This window comes from Castanea sativa, chromosome 12 (assembly GCF_040712315.1).
Source record: "Castanea sativa cultivar Marrone di Chiusa Pesio chromosome 12, ASM4071231v1".
Taxonomy (NCBI): Eukaryota; Viridiplantae; Streptophyta; class Magnoliopsida; order Fagales; family Fagaceae; genus Castanea; species Castanea sativa.
Genome location: NC_134024.1, coordinates 15280218 through 15304080, shown reverse-complemented (window position 1 = coordinate 15304080; position 23863 = coordinate 15280218). Strand labels below are relative to the sequence as shown.

General features: G+C 35.8%; 2 protein-coding genes across 6 annotated transcripts; one reads left to right on the top strand and one right to left on the bottom strand.

Moving 5' to 3' along the window:
• Positions 1–48: 48 nt before the first annotated feature.
• On the top strand, positions 49–1094 carry LOC142620237 (uncharacterized). The gene is made up of 4 exons (XM_075793637.1): positions 49–108; positions 383–570; positions 657–975; positions 1074–1094. Exons 1-4 carry the CDS (start codon positions 49–51, stop codon positions 1092–1094), a joined length of 588 nt encoding a protein of 195 aa, XP_075649752.1.
• Positions 1095–7263: 6169 nt separating this feature from the next.
• Positions 7264–23471, bottom strand: LOC142619990 (hyperosmolality-gated Ca2+ permeable channel 2.1-like). 5 transcript variants are annotated; one of them, XM_075793417.1, is made up of 13 exons: positions 23057–23471; positions 19914–19978; positions 19497–19809; positions 18275–18424; positions 17418–17481; positions 17088–17297; positions 15653–15835; positions 13702–14000; positions 12159–12435; positions 11545–11823; positions 8021–8254; positions 7753–7945; positions 7264–7666 (listed from the first exon to the last, which is right to left on the bottom strand). In XM_075793417.1, the coding sequence occupies exons 3-13, from the start codon at positions 19775–19777 to the stop codon at positions 7596–7598; spliced, it is 2241 nt and encodes a 746-aa protein (XP_075649532.1). In that variant the 5' UTR covers positions 19778–19809; positions 19914–19978; positions 23057–23471; the 3' UTR covers positions 7264–7595. The 5 variants fall into 5 exon arrangements, with proteins under 5 accessions (XP_075649532.1, XP_075649530.1, XP_075649533.1 ...); XM_075793415.1 differs by having other exon boundaries at positions 19497–19799; XM_075793418.1 differs by having other exon boundaries at positions 19914–19963.
• Between the last annotated feature and the right edge of the window lie 392 nt (positions 23472–23863).

Below are 23863 nucleotides of genomic sequence, written 5' to 3'. Positions count from 1 at the left end.
CACAGGAGGAAGGTCTTTGGCACATAGAGCTCTTACCTAGGGATATTGATGGCCCGATATGCAAAGAGAAGTACAAGACTATGCAAGAAAGTGCGACCAGTGTCAGATGTATGCTCCTAATATTCATCAACCTGGGGGTGTCCTTAATCCTCTGTCTAGTCCTTGGCCTTTTGCTCAATGGGGCTTAGACATTGTAGGACCTTTCCCAAAGGCAGCAAGGAATAGAAGATGGTTGCTTGTCGGAACAAATTACTTCACTAAGTGGGTTGAAGCTAAACCGTTGTCAAACATCAGGGATGTGGATGCAAAGAAGTTTGTCTAAAAGAATATTGTCACTAGGTTTGGAATCCCTCATACTCTTATTTCAGATAATGGTTTGCAGTTTGATAGTAAAGCCTTCAGAAGATATTGTGGTGATTTGGGCATCACGAATAGATATTTCACTCCAGCTTATCTGCAAGGAAATGGTCAAGCCAAGGCCGTAAACAAATTTATAGTCAGTGGACTGAAGAAAAGGCTAGATGATTCCAAAGGGAGATGGGTAGAAGAATTGTCGCACGTTTTGTGGACGTATCGAACTACACCTCAAAGATCCACTAGAGAGACACCTTTCTCTATGACTTATGGAGCTGAGGCTATAATCCCTTTGGAAACAGGGTTTTCAACGTTAAAACGAGCTCCTTCATCCCTAGCATTAATGACAGCTTACTGGAAAAGGGCTTAGACCTGGTTGAGGAACGACGAGAGAATGCTATGGTTCAGTTGGCTTATAATCAGCAAAAACTTAAACAAGGATACAATTCCCATGTGAAGTTGAGGCCATTAGCCCCTGGGGATTTGGTCTTAAGAAAAGTCATGGGTACAGCCAAGAACCCAGCATGGGAAAAATTAGGATCTAACTGGGAGGGACCTTATTGTATTACGTCAATAGCTGGTATAGGGGCATATTATCTTGCAGACTTAGATGAAAAAGTTGTACAACGTCCCTAGAATGTAAATAACCTACGAAGGTATTATTATTAATGAAAAAGCACTTCTGCTATTTTTTTTCCTGTTAATATCATGTTGTGTAGATTTCTAGTTCATTTACCTAAGTATCAAATAGAAACTTGGTAATGCCTGGCTCCTCCGACCACATACCTTGTAGAAATTGATATTTTTATTAAGTGTTAAACAGAACCTTAGTTACGTCTGGTCCTTGGATCATCTACTTTGGAGAAATTAACATGTTAATTCTCTTTAATAAGTATCAAACAGAAACTTGGTCATATATGGATCCTCGGACCACATACCTTGTAGAAATTGATATTTTTATTAAGTGTTAAACAAAACCTTAGTTACATCTAGTCCTCGGATCATCTACTTTGGAAAAATTAACATGTCAATTCATCTTTATAAGTATCAAACAGAAACTTGGTCATGTCTGGTTCTTTGGACCATATACCTTGTAGAAATTGATATTTTGATTAAGTGTTAAACAAAACCTTAGTTACGTCTGGTCCTCGGATTATCTACTTTGGGGAAATTAACATGTCAATTCATCTTTATAAGTATCAAACAGAAACTTGGTCATGTATGGATCCTCGGACCACATACCTTGTAGAAATTGATATTTTTATTAAGTGTTAAACAGAACCTTAGTTACGTCTGGTTCTCGGATCATCTACTTTGGATAAATTACATGTCAATTCATCTTTAATAAGTATCAAACATAAATTTGGTCATGCCTGGCTCCTCGAACCATGTACCTTGTAGAAATTGATATTTTCATTAAATATTAAAGAAAGAACCAATAGTTATGCCTAGTCCTAGGATCATTTACTTTGAAGAATTTAACGCTTCTATCCAACTTTCTAAGGACCGAGCAGAACTTGGGATATATTTAGTTCTCGGACCATGTATTCGGCTAAGGTTTGTGAGTTATTTTGTGCCTATGTTTCACGTGAAGTTTAGTTTCAAGACTTTGGCTATGTTAAGTTAATGTATTCTTCTATATGCTTAACTATTTGTTGTTGCCTAACATAGTTTCAACATATAAATTATTTATTGAATGCATAAGTTCAAAAGATGAAAGTATCTCAAGAACATACTGTTGTTACTATTTAAGGCATTGTTAAGACCTATCTTATTCCTTTATGCACTAACTCATTCATATTATGCACAGTAATTGCAGTAAAAGTAAGAATTAAACATTCCCAATGCTTGAAATTCGTATGGAAGTGAAAATCAAAATCTTAAACTTGTCATTAAGAATGTACTTGATTACATTAAAAAAAAAAACAAAAAAAAAACATATAGAAACTAAGAGGTTCTATCTGGAATTTAAACAACAGATCGGAAGAGAGAGGGTTCCCAGCTGCTCATGTCTTAGCCTTCACAGGAGGGTTCTCTTGGGACTTGGTCTCTACTTCCTTTGATTTGTTCTCTGCCCCTTTCTGACCAGTTTCCTTGGACTGAGGAGCCACTTCCTTGATAACAAGAGGAACAGTGGAAGATTTCACCTCGGACGAGGTCATGATTTGTTTTCCTTTGTCTTTCGCCCTAAGTGAAGGGTCAACCTGGTCAATTTTCTTGTTCAAACCCTTGTTAGTCTTCTCGTCCTAGGCTATAGTCTGATCAGGGCTTGTGGACGCTTTAATGGGTGGAAGTGGGTCCTGGATTGCCAAGGTTTGGATAAAAGGTGCTGACTTAGAGGTAGTTGGAGGAGGCAAGGCTTCAATCCCGTGAATGTCTGGGGGAATCCACATGTTTTCAGCTTTTCTCCACTCGGAAGTAGTAGGGACCCCAGCAACATTAAAGGCTTCTGTTCATACCTGTTGACAGTATTCCCTGCATACTTCAGCAAATTCTTCAACTAGGTGGGCTTCTGTTTCTTCAACCCCCTTGTTGAAGGAAGCAAGTGACTCAGCATCAACAGTTTCCTTGATGGTACGAGCCGTTTCTTTGGCTTGCTCCAATTCACCCTTCAAGCATTCAATATCTTGTTGGGCAGTGGCAAGTTCCTCTCTTTTGCTTCGAAGCTGCTTGCGTTGCTCCTTAGCTTGTGCCTCGGCCATGTTAAAACCAGCCTCAACGCTTTTCCTTAGTTGCTCCTCTTCCACCAGCTTATCAGCAAGTTTCTTCTTTTCATGCTCAGCCTATCCCAGGGCTTTTTCAGTTTCTACCTTAACCCCTGATCTCGGCATTAGTCTTGGTCCGAGCATCTTGTACCCGCTTTTCAGCCACGAAAACCTCCTGGATAGCCTGAGAAGCAATGACGAACAAATGCATTTTGATAAGAGTAATAGAAAAGTATATATATATAAAACAGTTTATACGAAAAGAAAAGTCAAAAAGCAAAGCAGAACTAGTTGAATGGTACATACCAGAGCCAAATCCCTTTTTAGGGAAAGGAAAAGTTGAGGCTGTTTCATGTTCTCCAAGGCCTCCATATCCCTTGGTAGGAGAAGGGGCTTTTCCAGGGTTTCAGCTAAGTGGTAAGCATGCCCTTTTTGGAATTCCCTTATGGAAGAGTGTTCTAGGATAGGAGTTCCGTCCAACTCTAGCGGTGGTGACCAATGTGCTGGGGTACGGCACACCTCGACCAAATCATGGCTACCTCTACTCTCCATGGAGGAGGCTCGAGTCTGGCCCTTTCCTGTTTTTTGTTGTTTTTGTTTCTTCTTTTGGGCCAATACCTTTTCTTCAACCTCAATTGCTCTTTTCTTCTTGGGGTTAGGATCGGGGAGAAAAGGGCCTGGAGGAAGAGGTGGAGGAGGGAGATTGGTAGGAAGTTGGGACACCGAGGCATTTTTCGCGGTGGATTGTTAGCCCCTTTGGGTAAGCAGGCCCCTCAAACCTAACCCTTGTTTTCGAGATATTTCTTCTTCTTCCTCGTCGCTCTTATCGGTACATACAGATTCCTCTTCTTCGTCCGAGATGTTGACAACGTGGTCTTTTGATGGTTTTTCTGCTTCCTTGAGTCGGAACTAGTCTATTTCTTCTTCAAGGGATAGACGAGAAGACACGAGTTCTTCTCGGATGGTTTTTGCTTTAGGTTGTGCTAAAATAGGGATCGCTTTTTATCGGGCGCACGTACAGGATGACAGAGGGGTCGTCTGGTAAGTCGTGAGGAGTAAGAAAATTTGGTTTCGAGACGTCTGTCCGTCTACGTCTCCGGTCACCCGTAATGATCGTGTTACCAATGTCTTGGACGATGTTCGACAGTGGTTCATATCCCAAGATGAGATGGGCAGCCCTCACTTGCAGGTCCTCACTCACGAATATCTCGGATCTCAGAACTCTATTGAGGTCCGCAACGTTGATTAAACTCAAGTGGGGCGATACGTGTTGCTTATCTGCAAAGAAAAACATCCAAGAAATCAAATATGGTGAGATCAATAACAAACGTTAAATGGAAAGAACGATGGAATGCAAATCTGAATCTAGGTGATGAAGTTAGGGGAACTAGACCCAAAACTAGGGAACCTAAGTCCTAAGGAATCACACCTGGTTTTCCCTCTTTGACCGGACAATAAGGGCCGTCAAACCATCTCCTAGAGGCGATTAAGTAGTCGTCCTTCATTCCTTTGTTAGATTTGGGAAGACATGATATGAGTCTAACAATGCTAGACCTGGATTTGAGATAATAACCTACATTTTTAAGTTGATGACATTCATACATATGGACGACATCGTGCCATGTGAGGTTTAAACTCATTTGCTCGTTGAGGGCGTCTACACAACCTAGGATTCTAAACATATTAGGCGTACATTGATCTGGGCATAATCTATGGTTACGGAGGTATTCACTAGTTACGTTTTTTCATGGGAAGTGTCATTCTACCCTCTAAAAAGGCGATGATGGGAATGACAACTTCCCCTTCTTTCCTATCATCAGCTATGGCCTCTGGGGAGCAGTATCTCAAACCCACATCTGGAGAGATGTGGTATTTGGCCCGGAAACCCTCCATACCGACGTCAGTATCTACTAGACACTTAAATCTACCCATTTGGTTGGAAGAAAAATTGAGTTTTAGAAAGGGAAGGGGTACAGTTAATGGCCGAGGAATACAGCCGGGGAGAAAAAGATTTTAGGAGAATGAAAACTTACGAGAAATGAGTGGATGATTCTTCGCGATCTTCTGGAGAAAAGTGAAAAGGAGGAAGTTGTAAGATGTGATGGATTTTCTGGAGTAATGGTTTGAGTCGTGATTTCCTAGGTGTTTTGACATAAAGGAAGCAGCATTAATTGGGAGTTATCCCGCTCAAATTTTTGAGAAGAATCCAGACCGCTGGATACGCGTCCTACCGTTGGACGTGGCAGACAGGGTGTTGCTTGAAGCATTTAATGGGGGCGTTATGAATCTCAAGGTGTCAGGAGCAGTTACAAATGAAGTGAGATGGCATTCTCACGTGTGGCGGTTCTGTGAGCGTGCAAGAGTAGTGGTGTTGAATCAAAACTTCATTTTTCCCCTCGGATGGGAGGAAAAAATGAATTTTTGAGGGGCTATTTTGGGGGGCAAAAGAGTCAGAGTGTGTTTGTGGGCCTTGGGCTTAATCCGAGGATATTAACTCGTCCAAGGAGGTCTTAGTGATAATGACTATACTGGATATAAAGGCCCACAAGCAAATTGTTGCGAGAGAAATTGGTGGAAATGGTCCGAGGAGAGAGATCTCCTTGGCTCCATGAGATAAAGGTCGTGCCATACATCCTGGTGTACGTAAGGGATTTCTAAAAGGTCTAATGAGTGAGGATATGTCCCACATAAGCACAAGAAGTAGTGAAAAAAGAATATCTTAGAAAAAGTTGCTACCACCGCATTAAAGACTCTGCACCTACCTCTCTGGCCGCATTAATGGAGAAATGACCTCTAAACAGTGGTGGGCAGTGTTATAGCTGTTGTTTGAGGGCTTCAAGAAGATAGTGGATGGGACAAGTATCTAGATTGGTGATCTGGTTATATGTGGAGGATGGTAGAAGGAAGGAAGATGATATAAAAGAAAAAGAATGGCATTCAAGGAGGGGGATTTGAAAAAAGAAAGAGAAAAATACTGTATCCATTACCTTCAACTGTAATTTATTGTGGAAAGGAGAAAAAGTAATACAAGACATCCTCAACCAGCGTCCGAGGAGAGTTTTTGTCATAAAACCATTTCATTATGCATGTATTGGCAATCTAGCCCACCATACTTGTTATCCAATATCCATAAATTTAGGTTTCAAGCCCACGCTCTACAAATTTCATTGTATAAGGCTATTTGAGCCTAGCCCTACACACGTTTGGGTGTGGGTGCAAATTGTGTCCTTACAATGACTAACTTTCTAAAAAACATCATCGCTGAAACAAACGGAGAAAGAGAATATTAAAAAAAAAAAAAATGTACACCACCATTCTATGGAACACATGGTGTTGCATTAAATTTAAATATTATATAGATTCGGCCAAGCTAGTCAGTGATTTAGCAAACAATTGGACCATGAGATTGTCATGTCCAATCCATTGGCACACCTGCCAAAGCTATAATCAATTCTGCATATCATGCAACTGGGTAATATGTATGGAGAAAAGCAATGCGTTCTTGGTAGAACGAGGTAATCCTGAACACTACACAATACAGATCACCTCTTGAAATAGATAATCTTGCTAGGATCTCACATGTAAAATCTCACTGAAGAATTAGAATACAATCTACACAAATAAAAGTTTTAATGCTTTTATCTTGATAGTGTTTTATCCAAAACCCTCCACCAAAATTTCAAATGGTGAGTGAGGTCAAAACAGTATTCTTTTTAGTCCAATTTTTTTGTGTCTGGAATAAAATGTAGCAAAGCAAATGAAAGCATTTCTGAAGTTAAATGTTTTAAGGTAAGGTCATTGAGAGAGTGAGAAAGGCCATGACAAAGGAAATGAGGTCACCCTGAATCAAAATCCAAGTGCCATAAATATTTTTATAAAACCAATTGCATTATATTCAATCAGCTTCAGCCGAGTAATGTGGTCCACATTGATGTGAGCTGATTAACGTAGTGATATGTGGTGAAGGTACTAGGAGTCTTTGATTATGTCAGTACAAATCATACTCCATGTCATACATTTTAGATGAACAGACCTCAATGAACAAATTGAGAAGCACATAGATATAAAATATGAAGGATGCCGATAAGTAAAATGAGTGCAGCATAATTGCACATAAAAAGTTCAATGAATAAAGAATATCTACAAAAAGTACAAAGCTTAGTGCAGCATGCACCAACACTAATTGTCTAAAGGCACGGTCCAGTGTAAAACTTTTTTCTTTTCTTTTTTTCATTTTATTTGAACACAACTATAAAACTACATGATGACATCATAGAAAAGTTGTTTTCCCCATCATTTCCTTGCCCATACAGAAAATTTGGGATCACAGGAAACATTTTTGAGCCAAAAATGAGGAAAACAAAAAACTGATCTGTATGCTGGTCAAGCTATGTATTTTGCTGTCAAATGTCCCAGCACTAATATTTTTGTAATCTGTACAAGGCCTTTCAAAAGCATAATTTTGTTGCACTTGTTTGTGATGAATGAAATGTGCATGTATAACAAACAAATTATGTACAGATGCATGAGCTCAATTTACTTCATTCTGTTTTCTTCTACATCGCAATGAACAGTTTGTGACCCATTTTGTTGTCTTGGTTCATTACCTGAAAAGAGAAAAGAAAATACAACCAATCAATCGATGCTTTGATTCCAGGTAATGGGAGTATCCTAAGTGTTGAGTGAATCAAACCTGGCTTCACATTTTTTGGATCTGGGCTGCTTTTTTTGGCCCCATGACTCAAGCATTCAAATTTACACAATTCATGAGAAGCTACTGTTTCATGAGAAGCTACTGTGAACTGGTAATAAGCTGCACGCAACTGTCGATGAATCTCTTCCATTTTTCCACTCTGCTCATCTTTCCGATCCATCTCAATAAGAATCTGTAAAAACATCCAATCATCAAGTTTTGAGAGAGAGAGAGAGGGGGGGGGGGGGGGTCCAGTTTAAATTGCTACCTCTGCAGCATTGGTCTTAAATATTGGGAGAAATCGCTGCCTACAATACTCGTTGAATAGAAGAGTGCAGATAATCAATGGAAATGTGAAGCCTGAAGCCACTGGTGATCGTTTAATTCCAAAAACCCCAAGAGCGATTATTTGTGATAGTGTCAATGAAAAGATTGTTGTGTTGTGAACAATGGGCCAAAACTGTCCCCCAGTTTCATATTTTGAAACATATACATTGAGTATCTGAAAAATACATTTGAAGCATGTAAATGATTTTCTTAATAGAGAGAGAGAGAGAGAGAACAAATCACAAAATTTCAAATGAAAGCAAATATATTAAATTCTAGTAAAAAAAAGAATAATAATAATAACAACAAAGCCTTAATCCCAAAATTTTAAGGTTGGCTATGGATCCTTGACAAACTCATAAGGGTCAGACACATGCATTCTTTGTTGTTTTATCCTATTTTGTCACCTCCTTAATTAACATGCCATTTTTTACTACAACCAAAAATAAAATATGGAACACTATACTTTATGGTTGGAACATAGACCTAAAACGAAATGGAATACTCAGACGCATACTATTATAGCCAGTCTTAACAATTTATGACATTGGTTATATACGTCCTACAGGAACTCCAAATCCATTGCCTAATAGAGTATCATAAAATCAACATTGCGCGCTCTTACTAGGATCGATTATGAAAAATAGGCGCATAACACTTCAGGTCCTATTGTTCACATATGGACAAAAGCACATGCATACATTATCCAAAAACAATATAATTAAATGCATAGGCTTTTTTCTTAACAGCTTCTATCCATGGACCACGATGCAGGGGAATCTTTCTCATTAGCCTAACTTGGAATGCTCCAATTAGAGCCAACATTCAAACTTTTTCAATTTCTATATTTAGGGCACACAGCAAAATCTTCTGTTTGCGCACACGCAATTTATTCTCCTCTTCACATTCCCAAAAGTTTTCACTTTTCAGTGAATTAGTTAACCTAAAACAATATGGAGGCATGAGATTTTTTTTTTTTGGATTAGTAATAAAATTTTATTATAAATCAAAACAGGCCCAAGTACATAGGAAATGTACTATGGGTGCAATACAATCAAGATCCCAAATTACAACTATCAATCAAATCAGGGAGAGAAGAACATGAATAAGTTTGTAAAGCTGAACTCCACTTGAGCAAAAAATAAAAGAAGAAAGACTTAATCTCAAGAATAGAGCATTTACATCCCTCAAAAGTTCTAGCATGAGATCTAAATGTGCTTCCTAATTCAACTTAGCTACTCATGAAACAGTTATTCCCACCCTATAAATTTTGATACTTGTCACTTTCTAGGAAAATTTGGAGGAAAATGGAAGTTCTAAACATCCCAATCTACCTTTGAAGTTAAATTATGATTTTCCTTAATTATACTTCAAATAGAAAAATGAGCACAGCTTCAAAGATGGTAAGCAAATCATTTCACAGATAACACAAAACTATATATGCTCACTTAATATTACATAATTGGAAATTAGATGCCCAAGCTAGGACATCTTACCTATATTTGTTTTAAAACTGCTAAAGCATTGAACTCATTATTAAGTGCATCAGCAATCTGTTAACAAAATGCCTCTCTGTACTAATCTTCCCAAAAAAAGAGGGGGAAAAAAAAAAGAATTCTAGGAACAAAATGAAGTGAAAAATTTGAGTACATTTGACCTTGATACTAGTGGATGCTGTAAGAAAGTAGATTCTCTAAATTTAGCCCATCTCATATACTGACATGAAGAATAGATGCAACAGTATATTAGTAGCCAAACAATTTCTAATTTTAAAATTTTGAGCTTATTCCTAATACGCATAATGTCAAATACAACCTAGTTTCAAAATGCCAACATAAAGAATAGATACAATGGTATATTAGCAGCCAATCAATTTCTAATTTGGGCCACTAAGATATCATCCAGACTTGGATCTCTACAACCGGTCTCCATCTCCCTCATGTATCTTTCCTATATGAAGATGCTAAAGACCTCAGAACCTGGTTCCATGACAAGTGCACTCTGTCCAAGAGTCACGAGCTTGAGTCTGGGAATTAGATTCTCTAGAACTAGGTAACAACACACTAAAATAAGAGTACAGATGCAGAAGACTAATAACTACAACTACTTTACCAACCTACAGTACCAAAGTTGTGTATCCAAATATGTTTCCTGGTACAATAAATAACTCCAAAAGAAAAAATATACAACCATATAGATGGTACCAGCAAAACTCTAATTCAACTTAACAATCTCAACAATCCAATCACATTATCAATCCCTTCCTTGCCACAAAATCTATTAGCAGCATCATCACTTGTTAAAAATAAAGCTGAAACTTGATGTATTAGAAAAAGGAATGACTATAAGCCACAAGCTAAGTACTGATGGTACATCCCAGATGGATTTTTTCAAGATTTATATATATATAGAAGGAGCTTCTTCTACTTATAGTGCAGCCATCAAAAAGGAGCTTAGTAGGACTTTTATGTGTATTAAATTTTAGAAGTCTACAGTTTTTATTTATGGGGATGCTTGCAATGCCCATGAAATCAAATTGTGCAAGGCAAAAAGTTTCTCCAGCCATCCAAAGTGTGTGCTTTCTTGGTCCTTGAGTTAATAGCGTTATTAGGTAGTTTTCATTTTGCGAGGTGCAAGCATCACATCAGCTTTCTTTACTAAGTCTATAAAAATCCTTACATATGATTATTGTGGTCAAACAACCCAGACACAATGAAAACTTAAGAACTTAATAGGCACTTTCCCATAAGGTCTCTTCTATCTCTTTTCTTGTTTCTAGAATGTGCACTCTTCTCTTTTTCATTATCTTAATTTATCAGTGGGCTATTATTGTCTACAAATAGTTCTCTGAAAGTTAAAAAAAATTTTAAATTTAAATCAGCCACTGCAATCGTATCGAATCAATTTCCTATCACCTAAGATTCAACTCACCACCCTTCCATTGTGATGGCAGCCCCCAATCAAAAAATTCTCTAGGCTTCCCTGCATCAAGGTGCTTCTTTTGGAACCATCATTTTGGCCCTTTAATAATTTCAAAATGTACTAAGATTGAGGGATGCTAAGAACATTTAGTTTCTAGCAATAAACCTATGACTAAGTCAGAGAGAACTAAGATCAGGTACTAGAAGAGAGAAAGGAAGTTGATACCAAAATCTGGTTGGAGGTTAGATAACGAAAAGAAACACCATTAGTATACAACTCAACTGAATGCACTATTTGAACACATTCTGTATCTATGATGTAAAATGGAAGAACACAATCTATTGAATACCTTATTCAAACATATTCAATAACTACAATGGAAATGGAAGAACAAGCTCTGAATCATGGACAAAACACAATCAAATCACTAATTACAGAACTTGGCAAAAAATTACTCATGCTGAAGACACATTAACAATTAGAAAGTGCAACTAATATCTCTAAAGGCAAAAACAGGGACAAATGAATGATGGGAGCACTCACCTGATTTCGATAGACAAAATAAGCAAGTACAAAGTAGACCCACAAGAAGGGCACTATTAAGGGTGCCAAGATGGAACATGTAAAGCCAAGGAATCCAAACAAGAGGAGTCGTGGGACTTCTGTATGGTATGGGAAAGACAAGGTGCCACTGGATGAATCATCCTTGTTTCTAAGTACGAATCTTTTACACAAGTTGCAGAAAAGGGCAAAGATTTGCATCACTTCACAAGCCAAACTTGCCCAACCAGATGATAAAACATAAGTCGTGAAGAAGGTAACCTGCAAAAATTTGAATACCACAATCATGATGAAAAGTTGATGTCGAAACTTCTATATTTGCCTAAAAAGTTTTTTCTTTTTTTTTTTTGAAAAAGGCTGGAAAATCTTTCTTTCCATGAGAATCTCATAATTGAAGAAAGGATTTAAATGTGAAACATCCATCATGAGGAATTATTTTCACAAATAAAACCCTTCGTTGTATAGCCTTAGTACAATCAATACTTAGAAATTAATAATGGTCAACACTCCCGCAAAATTACATGGAATAGTCTGCATAGAGTAGCATAGTCAAATAAAGTAAAATCACAAACTTATTTGAGAATCAAAGAATAAACCTGTCTAGGAACCGCTTTGGCAAGTTGTGTAGGTATGTCTTTCACACTAGAAAAGACATTAAATTGGCTGATAACAGAGCCAGTAAAAACATTAACAAAAAAGACGTTCCAAATTGTGAAGTACAAGACTTTGCAGCATGCACTCTTTTTCCTCCCACTGCGGGAAATAGACCCCTCTATTGCTGAAAATAGCATCATGATTGGTGGTACAATATACAGAGCTAAAATCAAAACTACACTTGGAAGGTAACCTGTTACCAGCTGGCTCATATACTTCCTGCATCAAGGCACATAGTAAATTTACATGCAAATTAGCACTATGCCCATGCAAGAACTTTTAAATTTAATCAAAATCACTCTAAACTAAAGCACATCATATGACATGTGACATGTTGACATAGTGCAAGCACATGTAAGAACCTTTATTATTAAAATAAAACTATGATTAAAATAATTTAAAATATATAACAAAACTTCTATTCAATTGTTGGAAACTTATGGTGATAGGATTTAATTGGAATAATTTTTTTAAACTTCTTGAAACTTTAGTAACAAAGTTTAACTTAAGAGTAAAATATATTACTAATTTAAAGTACTTATCGTGCTTCACATGATGGAAACACATCATACAGCATGTACCACTTTATGTTGAGCCACATTGCACAAGCACCATGTGTAAGTCTCCATGGCATAAATGTGTAAATCAATGTGACGAAGGGAGAAAAAAAAAAACAAATAAAAAAATAAAGATAAAAGGATAGGTCATCCAATTATTACAACCACATCATGTACGATGCAACTTATGTTGTGTGTTTATTGGAGGGGGAAATATATAATCTGACCAGTCATTCAGAATTCACAGTGTACATTTTCTTATACATTGCTTCTATAAACGATATTAAGCTAGAAAACTATTTAAAATTAAAAATTCAAGAACAAAGTTAATCATGGCACTACTAAGTAAAGGATATCCATGGTTAATAACTTTACCTAACATCGATACAATTTTGACAAAAGAATTTATATATATCACATTCATATGTGAACCCCATGAGGGATTAGACCATCCATTAGGAATAACATGTAGATTTACACACAAGAAAATATTTTTGATGTTAGATTGCCTTTCATAGCTACCACTTTAAATTCCAACTCAAAATAAATCATAGTTGCTTTTTATATTCTCAAACTAGGTTATCTCATAATGATGCACTAGAAATAGCAAACTCTCTAATTCAGATAAACACCTGAATATTTTATCAAGAATCTATATTCTAGTGTATTCTTCCAACATATTAGAATGCCCTGACTTGTCCAAAATTTCTTCTTCTTCTTTTTTTTTAAATCCTCGGAATATCACATATGCAATTTATGAAGCAAATGTGTTCTTTGACACTTAACAATGCAACACCAACAAGTGAGTCATGCAAAACTAACCTAACAAAATTATAAAAATAATAGACACAACACAGCTCTATCATCACAATATTTACTTCTTCTTTTCTTTTCTAATTTTTAATGAATCATCACAATATTTACGTACTTCTTCAGAAGTCCTCTCAAGAATGGAAATGTTTGTTGTAGCTGATCTAGTTGAGTCAAACCTTGAACAAATGTTACAGGAATAAGAAACACAAACATGAAGGCAATAGCAGCCACAAGTGTTCCTATCTTACGGATCCAAAGTTGTTTGTATGGTATACAAAGATTTGACCAATACACATCATGTGGCTCTGGAGCCAAGTTTGTTACCCATAACATGGGATGTGAAGATTGAAGAACCTGTGCAGCAACAACAGCAGCATAGCGAGTCTTGAAAAAAACAAAAGCAGCTGCACTCTCCTGTACAGAAGACCAAAATAATTTAGGCTATGTAGTAAATTTCGAAAAAAGAAAGATAATAATTAAGAAACCAAAAGGATTAGATGATAATAATATAGCCCAATATCCTCTATTTAGAAAATAGTGTATGCTTAGACAACTACTTAAATTAAGTATATGCTAGACCATATTTTCAAATAAATTAGTGACTAAATTGCATCTAATTGAAAAGGCAAATGGAGCTGCCATAAAAACCTTCTGCGGAGAGTCACAGATATAAAAAGTACAAACCATAAGCTACATGTCAAACCTAGAATAAGTAAATCACACTGCCATCTACACCAGTCTATCATTCTCCCACGCCCAAAAATGCACCCACAGCAAGCAATTTTTAATCTTAGACAATAGAAACTTGCACCATAAACACGTAAAAAATGACTGAAAAAGACCATAAAAGGCCATAAGCACAGTGTCTCGCAAAAAGCAAGTTCTTTTTTTTTTTTTTTTTGGAGAGAGAGAGAGAGGATCCTACCCTAAAGCATTTTTTTTAATTGAAGTGATCGCTTTAAAGAATCAAACCCTCCCACTTACAGCTGATAACACCCCTTGACCAGTTACGAAAATTGAACATAAACCTATCTTACTTTGAACCTCTTCTCAATAAATAAATTCATTAAAAATTCCACAGGATCAAAAGTCACAACCCAGGTACCACTAAGCATATTAGAAAAGAGAAAACAATTAAAACTAAACATTAATATTGTAGCAGATCAATATATCCGAAAGCAACATATAAAAGAATAGGTAGAATCATTCAATCAGCCATATCAGCCATACACATTAAAGCTTAGAGTTCAAGGAGATAACAAGAAACCCCCTCAAAATTCAAGCTATTCCACTCCATCCATAGGCACCAAAAGAACATAAGATCAACTCCCCAAATTGTCAATGGTCAAAATTCTTTAGGGTGTAGCAGTCCATGCTAAAAAGGGTATTTTACACAAGAAAAAACCAGATTTGTTTCCAAGAAAGAAGACCTTCAATCTGAAGCATTCAAAATTTACCTCAAATATCTATAAAGGTAATTTTCCACCAGAAATATCCCTTTCCATCTAACCCTTGCCGCACACAACTAAGAAAAGCTACTAATGTCTAGAGGGATAAGTAGCTACTCATTCATACTGAATTCTTTTCTTAAATAAAAACATACATATATTACTCAAATTTTTACAGAAAACAAAGCCCCTGGAAGCCCCTTTTTCACATATTTTATAATGAAGAATTTCCCTTATAAAAAATCACAGATTGCAAATAAACTGCAAAACTTCACCAAAATTACTTGCACTCCTAGAAAAAGCTAAGCAAGCAACTACAGCAGCTTATGTTGCAAAACTTGAGATCGTATCCCCCCCCACCCCCCTGCAAAAAAAAAAAAAAAAACACACACATGCAAAAGAGAGCAGAAGCCAAACATGATTTACCCTGTTATATTCACATAAATAATTAGTAACCCTGAAATCAGAACTATTTAAATCAATTCATGCCAAAAAAACACACCCACACATGCAAAAGAAAGCAGAAGCCAAACATGATTTACCCTGTTATATTCACATAAATAATTAGTAACCCCGAAATCAGAACTATTTAAATCAATACATGCCAAAATACGTTACCTTTGTGCTTTTACCCAATTCCATATTAACAACAGATTTCCCACTAACACTACCATCCTCGCTAGGAAGGATGCTAAAAGAATCTGCAGGCTGTCCACAAAGACCATGTTGCATTAAACTTGGCTTGCAGTTCTGTTCAATAGAAGCAGCCTTAATAACCATGTACATCTTCTCTGCATCAGTCTGCAATATAAAACATATCTTAGTAGGAAAAATAAAGGCATGCAAACTCAGAAAATTTTATTTCACAGCACTCGCTCAACCCACCCAACAAGAAGAAACAACACAACAAAGCCCCAACTTCAAATATCAATGTGAGAAATTCAAATATAGCCCCCAATATAACCATTCCATAGCTGTGTAGCCACTAAGGCCCTGTTTGGTGAGTGAGTTCTAACTCACATTTTTACATTTTAAACAACATCACACACTTTTTCACACACTTTTTCACCCACACATATATCAAAAACACTTAAACAACATAACTCAAACTCCTCTCCCAAACACCCCATAAAAATCTAGGACTTATCCATCAAAATTGGAAGTCAAACCAGAATGCAGTCAGTCATCACAATCATCATCTAATTATTGTCGAAACTTAATAACAACACTAAATAAACTCAGCTAATATACAGATCAAGGACTGCTCTCAGTGTAAATTTAACAAAATAGAAGAATGATCATTGTGCCAATAGCCATAGTGAATGTGAAACTTTATAAAGAACGTGAAAGAAAATGCTGCACAGTCAGCTAGTCCTCATTGAAAGTGCCTAAAATAAAAAAGCCAAGACCGAGGCCAGGTAAGATGAGAAGATGAAAATAGAATTAAGCGATTTCGTGAAGAAGTCGGTTAAAAAATGTGAAATGAGGGAAGTCAAAGGCAGTTAGTTTTTTGCAATGAAGAACAAGCAATGCAATTAGTTTTTTGCAACAGACGGCTTTTCATAGTATAATCCAGAATAAAATAAAATGATTAATAAATTCAAGTAGTAGGAATGTGGAATTACCATTCACTTCAATCACAACGTATCATATGCTAATCATTTGGGATTTGGTACAAACGAAATTCAGAGTCCCAATCACAATGCTAATCAGGTAAATATGAGATTATGAATCATAATATTTCTGAAATTTCTAAAACAGAGTATGAAGGGAAAATTCTGGACCACATCAAAATTCAAGCTTGTGACATACAGGTGTTAGCATGTAAGAAACCAGTATATATATATATACACACACGCGTGCGCAAGCACACACTAAACCACATAATGGTCTAAACTCAAGTATGTATGTGATATACAAGTGTCAGCGTGTAAAATAGAAAGTGATGACTTGATAAGCCATGAGGATATTGACTCACAGACATGTAAAAGATTTTAAATTTTGAAAAGTGTTGCTGAATATAAACAATAAATTGCTAATTTAAGAAGCGCACCATCAGTTTCTGAACTCTACCAGACCGATACACCATTTGGTGTGACAAGTAGTTTGATGCATGATAATTTGTGAAAAATCTTTTCACAGAATCACTGTAAGATTCCTTTGACGACCAGGGGATGGCACGGACAAGAACTGTAAAATGACTTGGATTTGTTGGAGATCCAGTAATATGTGCTAGTCTCATCTGGGAAATGCTCTTGTACTCCTATAATTGTATACAAAAATTATCATAAGAATAATTAAAAGAAATTTTCTAGAAAAACCTTTGAACAAAAGATGAAAAGCTACACAACAGTAGAAAATGAAGATAAATTTACATACTTACAAAGTAAAGAAGAATGCAAGCTGAGCAGGTTATAATGTATAATGCGAGACAATGAGTCCAAAGCCTGACATGCACACCAAAAAAATAACAATTGAGTCTACTTCAAAAACAAAGGTGGTTAAGTATGTGACTGCTGATAAATGCAAATTAGCAATAAAATAACAAGGTCTTGAGCTCCACTCTAAAGTACTATGAATTATTTTCTCCCACAATCTCTTCAATTCAAGAAGAGAGACAAATGTCCATAGAAAAGAGACAAGCTCAAGTATACTCCAAGCCAAACCAATTATAAATAAGACACAGCATGTCAAAATGTTCCTTTTCAAGCATTGTTTACGTGCCTCATAGGTTAGCATCATAACACTCTAGAATAAAAATTAAGGCTATGTTTGGTTTGAGGGAAGGGAAGAGAAGAGAAAATAATAAGGAGAGGGAAAGTAAAAAGAGAGGAGAAAGAAATATTTCATGTGCTTGGATGTAGGGGAAAGAGAAATGAGAGAGACATAGTAAAAAAATAATAACAAAATAATATTTTACTATTTTATCCTTATGAATTATAAATTAATAATGAATTGTGAGGATATAAAAGTAATTTTAAAAAAAAATCAAAAATTTTCAAGGATACAAGAGTAATTTTATGGATTTGGAGGGAAAGTAAAAAATAAAAAATTGGTGGGGCTAATAGAAAGTATTTATCTCCACATTTCCTTTCTCTTCCCTCTTTCCTTCTAACCAAACAAATGAAAATGAATTATTTCTCTACCCTTCTCTCCCATTCCCTTGAAGCAAACATAGCCTAACACATATACCTCTTTGCTTTAATAATGGTCTAATCATCAACAATATATAGCACGTACCACCTTGAACCTTCCTTAACATTCTCAATGGTAAATACTTCCATTTGCTCTGAAGAGATTTGCTTGTGATGAATTTCTCCGTTCCCATAATAATTCACCGGAAGCACTAGAAGAAAGCAAATGACAAAAGCAATAGAAAAGACTCGAATACTGCAAAGAAAATTTAAAGAGCACCCATAAGAACCTGAACCTTTTATATATATATATAAGTAATAGAAGTTTACTGAAGATGAAAAGGACTGTTCATGACAATGAACATAAAGCACCTCAAACAGTTACAAGCAAATCAAGAAGAACTAATAGAGAGTTGGAAATCAAATTAATGGTTTTTGGTAATTCAACAGTTTGGGGTGAGGGGATTTGAACCATAGCTCAATAAATTTGAAAACAAATAATGAACTTCTAGCAAACAAGCTATTAAGAGCCATTATAAGAGGAAAATTGTTCTATAACCACAACTTTTTTTTTGATAAGTAAGAAGAGAATGTCTAACAAACATATAAATCATACAATTGTGCCAGAGTTTTTGTTCAAACCAGGTGCCATAATCATACATATAAATCATACAATTGTATAACCACATCATACAATATAAATTAATTGTGTCAGAGTTTTTGTTCAAACCAGGTGCCATAATAACACAATGTCTAACAAACATATAATTACCAAAAAACTAAATCCAACTAAAGCTTGGTTACATTACCATTCGTAAAGCACTATTTTTTTTTCTTGATAAGTAATAAGAATCGTATTAATCATGAAGAAAAAGTGAAAACAGCAAATCCAAGGTGTTCGTGATGGTGAACACAAGAAACAACAACAAAAAACAACAAAGATATAAAAAGCAACTAAAGGGGCAATTCTAAGGGAAGTAAGCAACTCCGATTTGAAGCACTAATAATTACCCAGTGGCTATATTCACCATTCAATTGTTTGGATTTGATCTTGTAAAATTATTCATACCATAGGGAAGTATAAAATCAATCAATAAGATGGTAATATGTTCACAGAAAATATAAGAAGTGACCTCAAACAGAAAGTTTTATTATAAAAGGGACATAATAATAATAATAATGCCATAGACCAAGACAACAACAATTATCTTTTCAAGCCATCTATCAACAAACACAAATATAATCTATATTACATTATTTTCCAACAATATATTGAGCACAAACTATCACCCTTCACTAACTACAAGTTTTGGGTAGTAAGCAATCACCTGAAAACAACTATCCTGAGAAAAACCACGGCATCCATGCCACCAATACCCAATATTTCTTCTTCACTTGTTTTCCATGCTTTCACTATCCAACTAGGGGAAGGAACAAACCTCTCAAGGCAAAAAGGATCATTGTGTGCCAAGTGCTTTGAAGCAAGCCTCCGTCCAAAGTACACATTTACATTGCTTGGTTGTTTTCTTAATATGGAATATAGCAATAGAAGGACCGCACACAAACCTGTATTAATTCCTACAGAGGTAAGAAGAGCAGAAACATTCATCTCCTTATGCTATGTCAGCAACCTTCGCACATCTCATCACCCAAGAACAAAGAAAAAGGACGCCTAGATTAGTTCCATGAGCTGAAAGCATTTGATTGTCTTCAAAGACCAATATTGCATGGAGAAGTGGCTTTACCTGATTCAGGTTTTTGTGTGCAAAATTTAGATGTAGTCTTCTTTTCTTTCCTGCTTAATAAAACTCTGCAGGTAAGTGTATCATGGTATGTGTATTGAATTCAAATAAGTTTCTCACTGAAAATGCATATAATAATGTTGAAGCATATGGAAAAGAAATAATATTAACATCAGTTTGACCTAAAACACAAGCAAGGGCATACCAAAGCAGAGGATTTAATTTTATACAAGCAATAGTGTTACCATTTGCAGTATGCATCTTCACTACTACATGGGAAAAAAAAAAAGAGAGAGAGAAAAATCTTAATTTCTTGGTGTTAGACCAAGAATTTCCCTTTTCCAGTAAAAATCTGAGAATAAGAACAAGTTAATTATGTAAAGGTAAATGTGAGAGAAGACAAATAAATGCCACCCACGGAGATCCTCTGCAAAGATAGCCAAGTTGGATACTTCGCATTCCCTGCCACCTATAAATTTTGTGTGTGTGTGTGTGTGGTTGTTTGCTAGAAAGAGCATTTATTGAAAATTTCTACAAATGGTACAGTTAAAAACTATATAAAATATTTAAACAGGAACATGTTCACATACTTGGTGCACCACATTGAGATTAAGTGTGCTAGCAGGATAGAACAGGTAAATATTTATGTTGTACTAGTTCCAAGAATAAAATAGGAAAAAACACAAGAACAAGGCAATCAACTCAAACACAATAGCACCAACAGTGTCTCCAACTCACCTAACTGCTGAATAAGTCTAATATCATATGTGAACTTCCCTACCAGGTGTACATTGTATAATTCCCTAACATGTACTGAACAACTTGAAACTAAATGAGATATACCATGGATATGCAAGTAATTAGCTCATGAAATTGTTAAGAATTATCAAAGGAAAAAAAGCCAAGCTAGGTGTGCTATTAAGGTAGATCTAATGAAATCCTATAATTCCCTTGACTGAGACTTTATCTAGCTTTGTCTAAAAATTTTTGGCATTCCTGTGAAATATGTGGCTTGGGTTAAGGAGTGTATAATTGCTCCCAGGTTTGGTTTCTCTCAATGGGAGCTTAGTTGGTTCTTTAAGGTCATACCAGAATTTAAGGCAAGGAGACCCTTTCTCCCTTTTTTTTTTTTTGTGCTTGCTATGGAAAAGATATCAGACATTGGCATGAAGGCAAGTGCCTTTCACCCAAATCAGCATGTCAAGGGTTTGAGTCTGAAATCAGCCTCTCCAAAACAAGATTGGGGGTAAGGCTGCCAAACAGTTACCTCTTTGGCTCTCTCAAACCCATATAACTGGGATTACTGTGCACTGTGTACAACCTTTTATTTTTCTATAAAATTTTTCTCAAAACTTATTCAGCTAACAGTGCATCAGTCTAGTGTCCTTCGAGGAAAAGATTGGGTGTTAGAGGACTACAAGGTCTAAAGATTAGATTTCTATTCAAAGAAAACTCTCCTTGATTCAGCTTGGTGAAAAGGATAAGGCATTTTGGCTTCCTTCTAAATCTAGCAACTATGCTTGTCCTGAGATATGGAATGCAATTTGGAAGGGGTTGCCTACGATTAATAGGTGGAGTCTAAAATGGTTATTCTATTGCAATGCTTAAGAAGACTTTCTTTAATTGGTTGGTTTTTTAGAAATAGGTTGTCTACCTGCAATAGACAGCCTATTTCTGATTTGGATATTGTCTAACTCTAAGTGTACATGGTTAAATGATTAAAGTTACCATATCCTAATAACTTAAGCTTTTGAGACAATCAGTAATTTAACATGGTATCAAACCCAGCCCTCTAATCCCGTGTGGACACACTACTCCACAAATTGAGCCCTAATGAGGATGCTAGGGATTTAAGTGGGGGAGTTTGTGCCACCCTATATCTGATTTGGATATTGTCTAACTCTAAGTGTATGCCATATAGGTGTGTAATGAGTCCCACATCGGTCATTTACTAGGTAGACTTGGGTTTTATTAACATCTACAAAGAGCTTCAATTGTAAATTTTTTGACTAGTCGTTTTGAGATATAGCACAGATATGGCTAACACTTTTCCTGTTTCCATACTGGATGATCTGATAAGAGCTGTAATTGTAAGAAGAGTAAGTAGTTGTATTTTGATAAGAGTCTATTGCCTTAGATTGGTTAGAGTTTGTAGCTCTTTAGATACTCAGTTTATGTGTCTATCCTTGCTGTTTGTAGTGCTGTTGCTTAATTTCATTCACCTTTGTTTGGTGTTTGCAGCCTGCATGCTGCTTGTTGTTTCTTAAGTTTGCTGTAATTTTGTATTTTCCTTTCTTAGTTTGATTAGAGTTTGCAAAGGTCTTGTGAGGTAGGGACTCTGCTATGAGTTTGTCCTGGCATGTTTCTAGTGCTATTGTTTTGTTTGTTTTTCCATTGGTGTTTGCATGCTGCTTATTGTTCTTGAGTTTACTGCATTGATTGATGAATAAAAACTTGTTTCTCAAATACAATAATACAGTGCTCTCTTTTCAAACATGCATTGCCTTTTCCCTTTGCTCATATACCCGCAGTGCTTATAAAAGATGAAAGTGCTAAACTACCAAAAATTTGGTGTTCAAATGTGTTAAAAAAAAAAAAACCAAGTGAAAACTCAAATAATCCCAGTTGTTTTCAACTGCTTAAACCCGAAGAAACACTAGAACACTCATCAATACAAAATGTCCTAGAAAAACTCTTAACTGGATTTAAAACATGTCTCTAAGCATTTCTAAACCCACTTCATTAAAAGCCTCTACGCCGGCCTTCAGCGAGCTTGCAAGCTTTCACTCATTTCAAATTTTATTTAATTAAAGATTGAGCATATCTTTCCCTTCATAAAAATCACATAGAGTAAAAACATCAATGAGCATCAATTATTATTATTATTCTTCTCAGTCATGATTAAATCGCGTTCACACCTATAATAAATAAATAAATTGGCTGGAATTTCATATTAGAAACTTAATCACTGCTATAAGTAAAGTGCAGAATCATGAAGAATTAAAGCATAAAATCATAAAACAAACCAAAGCAACATTGAAACAACTAGCTAGATAAAAACACATACATACATAAATCCATATACATACATACATATACATATATATATATATATATATTAAAAATAAAAAAGAAACGAAGAGTACCCGCACAAATCTGTGATATGGCTTTGTGTGTAATTCCGAACGATTTTGGAATCGATGAGAATGTTGAAGAGCCACAAATTAAGGTCTTATAAAAGAAGAACAAAACAGATCGATAAAAACGTGGTCGAGTTAAAACTTGTACGGCATTGCCGCGCTTTGCTTCGACTCCACAGAAAACAAAATTTTATATACGTGTATATATTAGATTTTCTTTGAGTAAAGGAAAACACCAAAAAAAAACCCGAAACTCTAGGAAGGTGAACCAAACCTAACAAAACCAAAACCAAAAAAAAAAAACCGTTGTTAAGAATTGTTGTACTATGTTTTTGTTGTAGTAGTAGTTGTTGTTGTTGTTGAGTTTGCGTTTTGTTTTTCGAGGAGAGAGAAAGAGGGTTCACGAAAATTCCGTTGGGAAATCGAAAAGAACCTATGCTTGTGTCCAAGTGATTTTGATTTCAAAAAAGGTTGTGGGACCGACAAAACAGCCACGTGGGTAACAGCAAGGCGACCGTCCATATAAAGAATTTAAAGGCTCCAACCGCCTTAAAACGTGTTCGAGTAGACAATGAGGTGTGTGTACCTAATAATAGTTACGGGCATTTGAAAAGTATGTTTAAACACATTTTTACACCTTTTAAATAATACTAGCCTCTGTGCACGCGCTCACGCGCGTGCTCAGAAGCTCTTCTATATTTTGATTATTAATTTAGAGAATTTATTATAATTTGGGATTACTACATTTTTCAATTACAAAAAAAAAAAAACCTAAGACCGTGATGAAAAAATTATTTTACCACAAACTTAGGG